We start from the raw sequence: 12,671 nt of genomic DNA, 5'->3' as shown, positions 1-12,671 counted from the left end.
TGTCTAACTTGTAGATCTTTTGTTTCTCCTCCCCTAGTCTTTAGCTATTTATTGCTAATTATCACTTCCACCAGAAGAATTGACTGTCATGATAGTCATCATCATAACATAACCATGAAGAGATTTTTATCATTTCTGTCCTTAATGACGGGAGATAATTTTCATGCTTTTAGAATGGAATCAGCAAACTTATTTTGCAAAGGGCTGTTAGTGCCACAACTACTTAACTCAGCCATGATAGCAGCAAAACAGTCATAGACAACATGAACATGAATAGATGTGGCTGTGCTTTAATAAAACTTTATTTACAGAAACAGAAAGTGGGCTGTATTTGGCCCATGGGCCATAGTTCCCCAATTCTTGCTCTAGTCTATTGACAGAGTTTCAGAGACAACAGGCTTACTACCCTGATCTGGGAAAAGTTTAAAATATACAAAATATTTTACAAGCTATTAAACACATGTATAGTTGTCTTCTACAACTGACAAATGGAAAGAAACCAGAAAACTTAAATAGAGGTTGGGTGAAAGGAAAGGAAGAACATAACCCTAGTTAGTTTAGATCCAAAGTTTGACAAAAGGGAGACTAAAAGTTGTACATGATGTTACAACACATCCTTTTTCTTTCAGGGCCTTCACCGTCAGCTGAGCCAGAGGGAGCTGAAAACAAACAGGGTTAGGGAGTCAGAGATGAGTGTTCAGGGGCTAACTCTGTTTTTCATTGGTTTTCTTTTTAAAAGTTCCTTTATATCTTTGCACCCTAGTTCCTTCATGTGTGCCAGGGGGGCAGGGATTGCATCAGTATCAGCCCATAAAGGTTCTGTTCCTTTGTGTTGTTGTTTTGTTTTGTTTTAAGTACAGTTTCAGGGTCTGGCTCCCCATGGTCCCCATCAGGAGTCCCCATTTGGTAGACTGATGGTGGGGCCTGGCAATCTCATTCACTCCCCCAGGTGATAGTGTGGTGAATCAGTTTTGGACTCCACTGATCTATTTATTTTCAGCCATGAAATTTTATGAACACTTCAAATAATGATTCTAATAAATTAGAACACAGAATTAGTACTGTGATGATTTCTAGGAGGCATGACTAGAATAAGCAGAAGAGACTAATGAAAATCATGGTATAAGTACTTAATGACTTTGAAAGTTTTAGTATTTTATCATGGTTTCTATGTTTTTATATGCTGGTTGAAAAACTCAATGGAGTGGTAGTTGTTCTGTGCTTTTGGCAATGTTAGAAATCTTCATGCTTTAAAAAAATACTTTTGCAAGGTTCCAAGATTAAAATGAGAAGTTAATAGGTGAAGTCTTACCCTCCTTCTGCTTCCCCATCCACCTAATTCCCACCCCTCAGCCCCCAGAAAGATAATCACTTTGATTCCTTTATAGTGACTCTTTTGAGAGTTTCTTATGCAGGTAAAAGCAAATATGAAATATGTTCTTTTTCTCTTTAATAAAAGAAGAAAGCATATTATGCACACTATATCAATACTTTGCTGATTTTTTTCATGAAACAATATATCCTGGAGATCTTTTTATATCAAAATATATGGAGCATTCTTTTTTACAACTTTATAGTTTTTCATTGTGTGGCTGTAGTTAAGTAAGCATTTCCTCCAGTGTTGTCGTCATAATCTTGTGCCCTTACAAAGAATGAATAACCTTGCTATAATGAATAACCTTGTGGTTTGTCCTTTCACACATGTGCTGTCCAAACTCTTTGGTTCCAGAATCCAGATAGAGCAGATAACAAGAGAACACACATTATCTGAATGTTTTGGTTCTTTAGTTTCTGGTAGTAAGTTGTAAAACTTTGGTTAGAAAAGGATTTATCCAAAATTTTAGCATCATTTCCTGAGCTTTGATTATTAGAGTTCATAGAACTGAATATGTGTATATCAGCAGGCTTCCCTGCTGGCTTAGAGGTTAAAATGTCTGCCTGCAATGCGAGAGACCCGGATTTGATCCCTGGCTTGGGAAGATCCCTTGGAGAAGGAAATGGCAACCCACTCCAGTATTCTTGCCTGGAGAATCCCATGGACAGAGGAGCCTGGTGGGCTATAGTCCACGGAGTCGCAAAGAGTCAGACACAACTGAGCAAGCGACTTAACATTAACATTAGGATACATCTCAGAAGTGCTGTTTCAAAGGGTTTATTAATAACCTATCTCTATAAGGCAAATTACCCCCAAGACTTAGTGTTTTTGGAATAACGCTTATGTCCCACAGTTTCTAAGGATTGCGAATCTGGTAGCCATTTAGCTGGGTGGTCCTGGCCCAGGACCCTTCAGGAAGTTGCAGTCAGGCTGTCAGCCAGGGTGGCAGTCATCTGAGGGCTTGATGGGTTGGCAGGTGCACCTCCAACATGATTCATCTATATCACTGTTGACAGGAAGTCTCAGTTTCTTGCTGCTTGTAGGCAGAAGTCTTCAGCTCCTTGCCATGTAGGCCTTTCCACAAAATTGCCTGAGTGTCCTCAAGATACAGCTGTCCTCAAGATCACTTTCCCTCAGAGCAAGTGATCTGAGAGAGAGAACAAGATGGACACTACAATACCTATGTGGCTATGACCTAGGCTCTTCTTCTCTCTTCTTTTCATTAGAAGTGAGTTATTACTAAGTCCAGTCTACACCCCAGGGCTCCAGCTCTTAAAGGGAAGAATGGTAAAGAATGTGTGGACATCTTTTTAAACTACCACAAAAGATACAGGCATTTGTATCAGTGGGCTTCCCTGGTGGCTCAGATGGTAATAAATCTGCCTGCAATGCAGGAGACCCAGGTTCAATCCCTGGGTTGGGAAGATCCCCTGGAGAAGGAAATGGCAACCCACTCCAGTATTCTTGCTTGGAGAATTCCATGGGCAGAGGAGCCTGGCAGGCTGCAGTCCATGTGGGTCGCCAAGAATCGGACAGGACCAAGCGACTAACACACACAACCACAAACACTAGGACTAATACTTTGTATCAATAATTTTGATAGATATTGTCAAATTGCCTTCCATTAAGATTGAACTAATTTAAATTCCCACCAGCAATATATGAGAGTTGCCAGACCTTTAAAGTGGAGTTAATTTGGTTTATGCTACATACAGACCAGAAGAAAGGAGAAAAAAATAAAGCCATAAATTCATCACAGTCTGCCCTTGATAGACTATATTTTATGTGTGTGTTTCCTCCACTCAGTTGTGAGCTTTTCAAAGACAGGAGCACACTTCTCTCAAATCTTTTGCCCCAGAGAACTTAGCCTAATGCTTTGTATATAGTAGATATTCAGTAATTTTTTCCTTTGTCTACATATATACATGCAAAAAGCAAGTAGACAAGTCATTAAACACTATCCAGGAACACAAGCTCAGGGTTGGGAAATAATACTAAGTTGAATAGTTTCAAGTTCTTTAAAAAATGGTACTACAGAACTAATCCAAAGTGCTGTTTTTAAACTGTTAGTGATTTTTACTTTTTCCAAGTAGTTGTTTCGGTCACCCAAATCAAATACACTTAGAATAAGGTGTTCAAGCAAGATTGGATATTGTTTCTCAGAGGAATTTTATAATGAACTTACATATTTGATAAAGTTGAACTAGGTAAATGCCAAAGCCTTCTTTAATTGTTATATTATTTAATTCTATGAGTATGAAAATGGCCAGTCTGTTTTCAGATCATGTAATCTTTTTAAAATAGGTAAGCATTTCTTTTAGCAATAGATATATTTCCTGAAAAGCATACACATAAATGAAACTGTTTTAGTTGTACCTAGAAAAGATAGGCATTTGGGGCAGATAACTTAAGGAAGGATTATTTATTTAACTTTAAATGATCTTTCTTTATCTGTTTGTTATTTCACATTATCATAAATTGAGTTTGCCTAAAATAGGGAAAACCTAAGCTATAGATGTTTGATAACTAATAAATAATTTCTGTGCAAGGGACTTATCTCTTTATTGATGCTGATTTTTATGTGACTGATAACTATAACTTTTATATTCTTATATTCTAACTATACCTCTTATATTCTTAAGAACTATATATTCTTTTTTTTTAAGAACTATATATTCTTAAGAGGTAATTTTCTTTAAGCCTACCAAGTGTGGAGACATATATTATCTACAAAATAAGTATTTTAGGCATTTGAGTATTGATGGGAAAACCAAGATAGCCAAAGAAAGCTTTGTTTTCACAGTTTGTACTTTGTCCCTCATTATTCTCAAAATGTGTAAAGATTCAAATTAGAAACATATACACTAAATCAGAATTAATGGCACAGTTTATTTTTTGCTCTATATTTTCTATCGTAATACTAAAATGCATAAAGAACAGAAAAAAAAAAAAAGAACAGAAATATATCACCTCTTAAAAAGATTTGTAGGATGAAGAGATTTAGGGAATGAATAATAACTATGATTAATTTTTTCATCTTTAGTGCTATTCAACTCTAGTTGTTAAAAAACAAAATTTGGAGAGGACTATTGTTTGGCCAGGTGTACACTTGTGTGGTTGTTGAAACACAAGCAAAGCAGAACCCTAACATTAGTATCCTTTTTTTCTCTGGCCAAAAACTCGATAGCAGGGGAAAAAAGCCACCTCAGCAGTTGAGCCCCAAGGCTGCTTGTACTGATACCACAACTGAAAGCACGTGCTATATATAGCCGGCGGCATTCTGATTCCAGTGAAGGCAAACAGTACCCTTATAAGTTAAGGCAGATAGGCAAACAGAATGACTGAAACTGAGGTTTCATTTTTCTCCAGTGATTAAGCAGAAGAGGGAAAAGATATTCTCCAAAAGTGAAGGACTTGAAAGAGCTAAAGAATAAACACTTTTTAAAAATTGTTTATTAAAAACACAAGTTCTCTGTCTTTAAATTGGATATTGTTTCTATTGACATTGGCAGTTTTTCTTTCTCTTCTTTGGGAAGAAATACATTTAATTCAGATTTTCTAAATGCATATACTGTGACCTAGCATTCACAATCTGTCTTATAACTTATAATTTAAAAAATCAGGTTATCATTTTATCCCTTTGGGAAGATAGATTTTTATATTATTTTCCCTATGAAACATTGTCCATAACAATCTCAGAGACAAAGACTGAGTAGTACATATAAATTAGAAATCCCTTTGGAGTATCTGTGACCCCAAAATTGAAGAATCCAAGAGAACCTCTTTACAGCTGATACTTTCCCTCCAGACATCACAATCTTAGTCTTTCCCCCTAGACGTATAAAAGCTTAGAAAGACATCACAATCTTTACCCCTAGATGTATAAAGTCTTAGAAAACTCAGGTTCACCACTAAGGAAAGAATCAATTATTTCTCCCATATTTTGCTAGAATTCTCAGGGTTGGGTCATGTATTTTGGGCTTTCAGCACGTGGTTGAACATGGGTAGCTTCACTGGCTGGAATTCATTTCCCGCTCGTGGAATCCAGTCATAGCTCTAGCAAGAATAGAGGCCCAGTGTAGATGTTACAGCACAGAAATGAACCACTCAGGCCACTTTTCAGATTATAGATGTATTCTTAAAATGCTCTGACATGTTCAAATTACCTTCAGAAGTCATTAAGGAAGAGAAGATAAAAGGTGGATCTGAAGACAAGTGAGAGAAAGGTGATTCATCAATTTAAATTTATCTCAAAGCTGTCAGTGATAGCAAGCTGAAAAGTTGAGGGTTGAAATACTGTTGTTACGCACTCCCTGCTCAAAGGTCTCATCTTAGGAAGGCAAACATTTTGATGATACCAGGGTTTTACTTGAACATAGTCTTTTGCTTTTTGGCCTTGGATCCTTGACAATATATATAAATAGTGGTTGTTTTCCTTTGTTTTTAAACTATCACAGAGATAACTGAGCTTTATGCAATTAAATGCAATGGTACATTTGAAACTGAAGCATAAACTTCCTGAACTGTAATGGGCAACTCTTTGACAGTAGTTTATATCAGTGTTTTCCAAAATAGAACATAGTTGGTCATTTTGCCATTTTAAAAAGATAAAATAGAAATTATCAGAGTGCATTGTACAAAGGATAGGAATTATGGTTCTTTAGGAAATTTTAAAATTCAGTATTTATATGTATGTGTTGAGTTGCAATGTAAAATGTATTTCTTATTGCAAGTCTTGATCAAAAATATTTGAAAAACACTGATGTTTAGATTATACGGACTTGGTAACAGTTTCTGTCTTGCACTTAGAAGATGTTACTCCCACATCAGATATACTAAAACCATTACCATTTTGAACTGAGTGCTATGTATTTAATTAGAATTGGTGATAATTAGTTATTGACACGACTGAGCGACTTCACTTTCACTTTTCACTTTCATGCATTGGAGAAGGAAATGGCAACCCACTCCAATGTTCTTGCCAGGAGAATCCCAGGGACGGGGGAGCCTGGTGGGCTGCCGTCTATGGGGTCGCACAGAGTCGGACACGACTGAAGCGACTTAGCAGCAGCAGCAGCAGTTATTGTGGAGTAGGGGAAAGAAACTGTGTCATATCATCAGAAAATGTGTGTAATTCACTCAGGGAGCACTTTCTCCAGCTACACACAATCTACTTCACACCTCCCAGTGGAGAGGCCCTGCCAGTGGGAAGGAATCTGTGGGGCATTTCCTTTGTCTCACATGGGTTAGGATGGGGAAGCAGAATGGAGACCCACTGTCTTAGGTGGTCACTGAAGGAACTTTCACGGTTACATATTATTATAGTTAGCTCTACTTTCTGGATCTCACCTCTGTAACAGGCAAAGCTAGATGGTGGAAGGCAGCAGTGGAGACCTGTCCTCATGGCCGTGACTGAGAAGGACCTGCTGCTTTATGACTGTATGCCATGGACCAGGGATGCCTGGGCATCACCATGTCATAGCTACCCTCTTGTTGCCACAAGGTAAGACTAAAGACAACAAAATATCTGTCCTACTCTGAATCTACTAAGGAATTTTAAAACGACTTCTGTTATCTTTTAGGTGCCTAAAATAGCATTCAAGCAGCGATGTAGATGATGTAGACAAAAACTTGTCTTTCACAACACTATTAATCATTTTTGCAGCTCCTAACTCAGAATATATGGTTTCTGTCACTAGTATTTTTGTGTGTATTTTTTAAGTTGTCGAAGCAGCTCCCTAACTGCTCTTCTCAAGACTTGCTTACTCATGAAAATAAATACATTGTGTTTTGGTGTTTTCTTTCCCTTATTGACTGTGACTAGAAAACCACTGAAATTGTGGCAGCATTTTGACCGAATGATGAAATCATTTAAACCAGAATGTGGTACTGTGGATAAACTACACAACTTAGCCAAAATATTCTTCAACTTCTCTTTCTAGTATAAGAGTACATTTGATTCCATCAAGTAAACATTTATTTGACCTGAAGCAACAGGATGTTTCTAGTATGCCAGATGTAGGGAGCTGGAAGGAAAAGAATGGAGAAGTGTAGATTTGGAGGCCAATATGTCTTAAGAAATAACCAGACACTAGTTATCTAGTGTGAAACTAGGAAACATATTCACATTCAGTGTTAATTTGGGCTTAAAAAAGAATCCAGTTTTGATACAGCTCAAAAACTACACATTAAAAAGGAGCCCCACAATGAAGTACTTGGCAGTCAAAAAGGCTAAATGATGGCGTCCTCTAGTACGTCCCACGGGGAGCAGTGTAGGGGCTCCTGCTTTCAGGAGACAAAGATTCATGTGAGGAAAGAATTCTTAAATTACAGGAAGACTTCTACGTTATGTAGGATTTCCTTCAATTTGCCAAGTTCCCTTACATATATCATTATTTTTTAAAAATATAATTTTCACATAGCTTTTCAGAAGTTTCTCTATAATTTAGAGCTGTAGCCCTTAGATCACAGAATAGAGATGAAGGATTTATTGAGCCTCAGAGTTAAAAAGGTGTCCCCTCTTTAATTCCTTCAGGATATAAGGGTCCTGCAGAAAGGGCCTTGATGATTCAATAGCAAAGGCACATGGTCTCTGATAAATAAATAAATTAATTATAGTTCAAAAATCAAAGAACACTGTTAGGGTGATATAAATTAACATGAGTTACTATTTACATTGGCTTGCATATTTACAGATTCTTAGAAACCAAAGCTGATCTAATAGTTGATATTTTGGGATGGTCAGGGAATTAAGTAAAACATGAAAGTGATAAATGAAGAGGATTTTTATTTTATTCTTCTTATTTCATTTGACACATTTCCTGAGGTGAAAGCCAAGTGCCCGATACAGGTAGAGAATTAGATACAGGTGCTGTAGATTTTGCAGGATGTGCATTTTGTAGTCTTTTCCTATATGCCTTCTTTGGAAAAGAAAAAGATCCAGAGAAAGCATGGCTACTTGACAATGTGGAAAATTGAGTGGTGGTGTGCTTATGGGATTTATGGGGCCAAAGCCGCTGTACTGCCTTTGCATGAGCTCATCGGGCCTTCCCACTAAGGGGGCCCTTTTGACAGTGTGTTATAACCAACTGCTGTGCAGCAAGAGTCCAGCAGCTGGTTTGAATTAGTTTCCCTCTGCCAAATATTTCATAATCAAATATGTAGGAAAAATTCTCCTGGACTTTATATTTTTTAAGGTCTGATTTGAGATTAGCAATCAAACTGAATATGGGGGAATACACCCTGACACTTTGCTCACACTCTGTATTACTTGGATTGTATGTGGAGTAGTTTTGAAACTCGTTTAACTCTTGCTGAGGTAGCTAATGTGTAATTGGCATGTTGGTTCTACAGGGATCAGCTCAGGGAGGTGGTTCTCAAATAATACTTTTGTGGATCTCTGGGGATACCCTCTTCAGGGGGTCTGTAAGTTCAAAACTGTTTTCACAGTAATACTAACATGTTGTTTGCTTTTCTCACTGTTGACATTTGCACTGAGTTTGGTAAAATTGCTTATCATGAATCAAGGCACTTGGCACCGAACTGTATGGCCTTTCAGGGAGAAAACATGCCAATTTAACCTCAAAATGCCTTTGTTGAGGCAGAAAATTGCTAGTTTTATTTAATCTCAGCCCTTGAGTATTCATCTTGTTGATAATCTGTGAGATGATGTGGGAAGTGCTTAGAGTTCACTTCTGCTGCATATGGAGGTGTGATGGTTTGTTGCAAAGAAAAGCATGTGTGGTTTTTGTGAGCTGAACTCGCTGTTTTTTTTTTTTTTTTTAATGGAACACCACTTTCCCTTTAAAAAAAAAAAAAAACTGACAGACTATGGCTACTCAGACTTGGGTTATTTGTCAGACTTTTAATTCTTTCTAAAATAAAATTCAAAATGAATTTGTCATTTAAAGAAAACACTGATGGTATTTGTTAACAATTAAAAATTTCTATCTTTCAAACAAAAAATTAGAATTCTGGAAAACTTGTGTCTCTCACTATAAATTTTGACAGCTTCCTAGTACTTAAAGACTTATGTGATGAGATCAGTGGCAATATTACCAACTGTGACTTTTTTATATAATAAAATGCTTTTAACATTTGGAAATGTGCATAACTCAATGAAAATTCCAATTCCAATGGTCAATAAATTCCAAATGACCAATTCATGATGCTGCAAAATCATGCAAGGGTAAAAAAATCTATTCAAACTGCAAGAGAGACCATTGGATTTTTTAATGTAACAAGATAATTGAGGATTTCCTGGTGGCTCAGTGGTAAAGAATTTGCCTGAAATGCAGGAGAAGCAGGTTCGATCTCTGGCTTGGAAAGATCCCCTGGAGAAGGGCATGACAACCCATTCCAGTATTCTTGCCTGGAAAATCCCATGGATAAAAGAGCCTGGAGGTCTACAGTCCATGGGGTCCCAGAGTCAGATACAACTGGAGCAACTTAGCACAAATAAAAACTTTCTTTATTGATAAGGTTTCAGATCCTACCTTGCAACTAACCTTTAAGAAACTACTTGTTGATTTTTGGTTTGGTGGACAGAAAGATAGCCATAATTATCTGAAATAGCTGGTAAAAGACTCCTTCCTTGTCCAACTGCATACCTGTGTGAGGCTGGGTATACTTCAGCTACATACTGTGGCAGAATGCAGATACACATAAGAGAATTCAGCTGTCTTTTATTAAGCTGTATATGAAAGAGATTTGAAAAAAATTAAAACAGTGCCAGTTTTCACATTCATTTTGAAAAATATTATTTTTAATAAAAATATGTTATATTAGCACCTAATAGGTTTGTTATTTTTATTTTAAAATTAATATTTTAAAGATTTATCAGTTTTAATTTCTCATTATAGTAAATATACTGTATTTCTTAATATAGTAAATACAGTGCGAAGAGCAGGTGGCGCATGGGGCTTCTCATTGCCATGGCTTCTCTAGATGTGGAGCCCGGGCTCTAGGCGCGTGGGCTTCTGTAGTTGCGGCGCATGGACTTACTAGCTGCAGCTTCTGAGCTCTAAAACACAGGCTCAGTAGTGGTGGCACATGGGTTTAGTTGCTCTGCAGCATGTGGGATCTTCCTGGACCAGGGATCAAGCCTGTATCTCCTGCATTGGCAGGCAGATTCTTTACCACTGAGCCACCAAGGAAGCCCTAAAATTTAATGCTTTTTAATATTTTCACAGAGTTCTGCAGTTACCACAGTCAATATTAGGACACTTGAATCACCCCAAAAAGAAACTCCTTACCCACTAGCATTCACTCTTCATTTTCCTCTCCCTCAGCCCTAAACAACCCAAAGTTAGCTATGGGTTTTTATATAGGTACACTTCATCTGAGTAAGGAAGTTCCCTTCTGTTCCACATTTGTTGAGTGTTTTAAATTTTGGATTTAATTAAATGATTTTGGATTTGTTAAAATGTTTTTTCCATGTCTGTTACAGTGATCTTGTAGGTTCTGTCCTTTATTCTATTTATATGGTTTTACTTATCAGTTTATAAATCAATTTTAAAACAATTTTTAAATTGAATCAATTTATAAATAAATTACCATATTGATTTTGAATATTAAACCAACCTTGTACTTCTGAGATAAATCTTATTTGGTTTTGCTAGATTCAATTTGCTAATAATTTGATGAGAACTTTTGTGTCTTTTATTTATGAATTATCTTGGTCTGTGGTTTTTCTTTTCTTGAGATGTCTTTGGTCTGGGTATTAGGGTGTTACTGGCCTCATAGAGTTGGGAGGTATTCCCCCCTCTTCTGTTTTTTGGAAGACTTTATAAAGAGTTGGTACTGATTCTTAAATTTTTGATAGACTACATCAGCAAAGCCATCTGGGATTAAGGTTTTCTTTGTGGGAAGCTTTTCACTATTAGTTGAAGGAATTTTTAAAATGCTTTAACAGTCATACTTTCTTAGACAATGTTCTGCTCTTTCCCTTTTATCCGAAAATATTTTTTAGTTCATGAATGTCACATTTCTTATCTTTGACCTTGAAACCCTATTCTTAGGAGTATCTCATAGGGCAGAATATGTAGGACACATTGTAGAAACTAAGGTTCTTTCTTGCTTATGTTTCTCATGTTTTTTCTCTTCTCTGTTTTGTTTCATTGCTATCTCATTCTTGATTTGACGCTTCTCCCCAGGATGATTTTTTTGGGCCATGCTGCACAGCCTATGGGATCTTAGTTCCCTGGCCAGGATTTGAACCCAGGCCACAGCAGTGAAAGTGCTGAATCCTACCCATTGGACTGCCAGGGAATTCCTAGAACTCTTTTTCAAGTAAAAAGATGTCACATCATTTTTTTGTTTTGTTTTGTTTTTAGTAGAGTAGTGTCATATTTTGGAGAAGGAAATGGCAACCCACTCCAGTATTCTTGCCTGGAGAATCCCATGGACGGAGGAGCCTGGTAGGCCTGGAGAATCCCAGGGATGGGGGAGCCTGGTGGGCTGCCATCTATGAGGTCGCACAGAGTCGGACACAACTGAAGCGACTTAGCAGCAGCAGCAGCAGCAGTGTCATATTTTAAGTGAATGAGAGTCAAGAGCTGTAGCCAAGTAGTTCCAAAGTTTCTTTTTTATGACTGAATAATATTCCATTGTATATACATACCACATTTTATCTACTCATCAATTGATGGATATTTGAGCTATTTCCACTTTTAGGCTATTAAGAATAATGCTGATATGTACATTTGTGAACAAATTTTTATTCTAATATATGTTTTTATTTCTCTTGGGTATGTACCTGGGAGTGGAATTGTTGGATCATATGGTACCTCTGTTTAACTTTTTAAGGAACCAGTCAGTTTAAAAAAAAAAAAAATCATGGTCTATCTTTGGCCTATAGTAGCCTCTTCAGCTGGACTTCTGAGCCTTTTTGATAGGGCTTTTATATAAAAGTATTTGAGGACTTCCCCAGTGGTCTAGTGGTTCAGACTCCATGCTTCCACTGCAGGGTACATGGGTTCAATCCCTGGTCAAGGAAGTTCTGCATTGTGTGGCAAAAAAAAAAAAAAGATATTTGAGAATTGCCATATTAGCTGTTATGATAGAACATTCTGGACTTGTGTATTTTCTGCTGTAGATCTGACATTCTCCAAGAGACAATAAAAAGATCAGATGTTGCCCAGGGAGAGAGAGGATAAGTAGGCAGTATACTGAGGATTTTCAGAGCAATGAAAATTCTCTGTATATAATAATAACGGCCGTATGTCTTTATATTGATATATTTGTCCAAACCTGGATTTTGACTGATTATGATGTATTGGTATACATTTATCCTTGG

At 37.0% G+C, this 12,671-nt stretch overlaps 1 protein-coding gene and 1 non-coding gene across 2 annotated transcripts in view; one reads left to right on the top strand and one right to left on the bottom strand.

Moving 5' to 3' along the window:
* Positions 1–12,671, top strand: part of SNTB2 (syntrophin beta 2) — a 71,056-nt gene that overhangs the window by 45,767 nt on the left and 12,618 nt on the right. The window contains exon 4 of the mRNA XM_070388094.1: positions 6,736–6,878. Within this exon, the coding sequence (XP_070244195.1) occupies positions 6,736–6,878 (143 nt within the window). The remainder of the gene's footprint in view (positions 1–6,735; positions 6,879–12,671) is intronic.
* Positions 11,573–11,644, bottom strand: TRNAE-UUC (transfer RNA glutamic acid (anticodon UUC)). The gene has a single exon. It is a non-coding gene; the product is annotated as a tRNA-Glu (tRNA).

The sequence above is a fragment of the Bos mutus genome, chromosome 18 (genome assembly GCF_027580195.1).
Source record: "Bos mutus isolate GX-2022 chromosome 18, NWIPB_WYAK_1.1, whole genome shotgun sequence".
Lineage (NCBI taxonomy): Eukaryota > Metazoa > Chordata > Mammalia > Artiodactyla > Bovidae > Bos > Bos mutus.
Note: the sequence above shows the minus strand (reverse complement) of the source record. Positions and strands in the feature narration are given on the sequence as shown.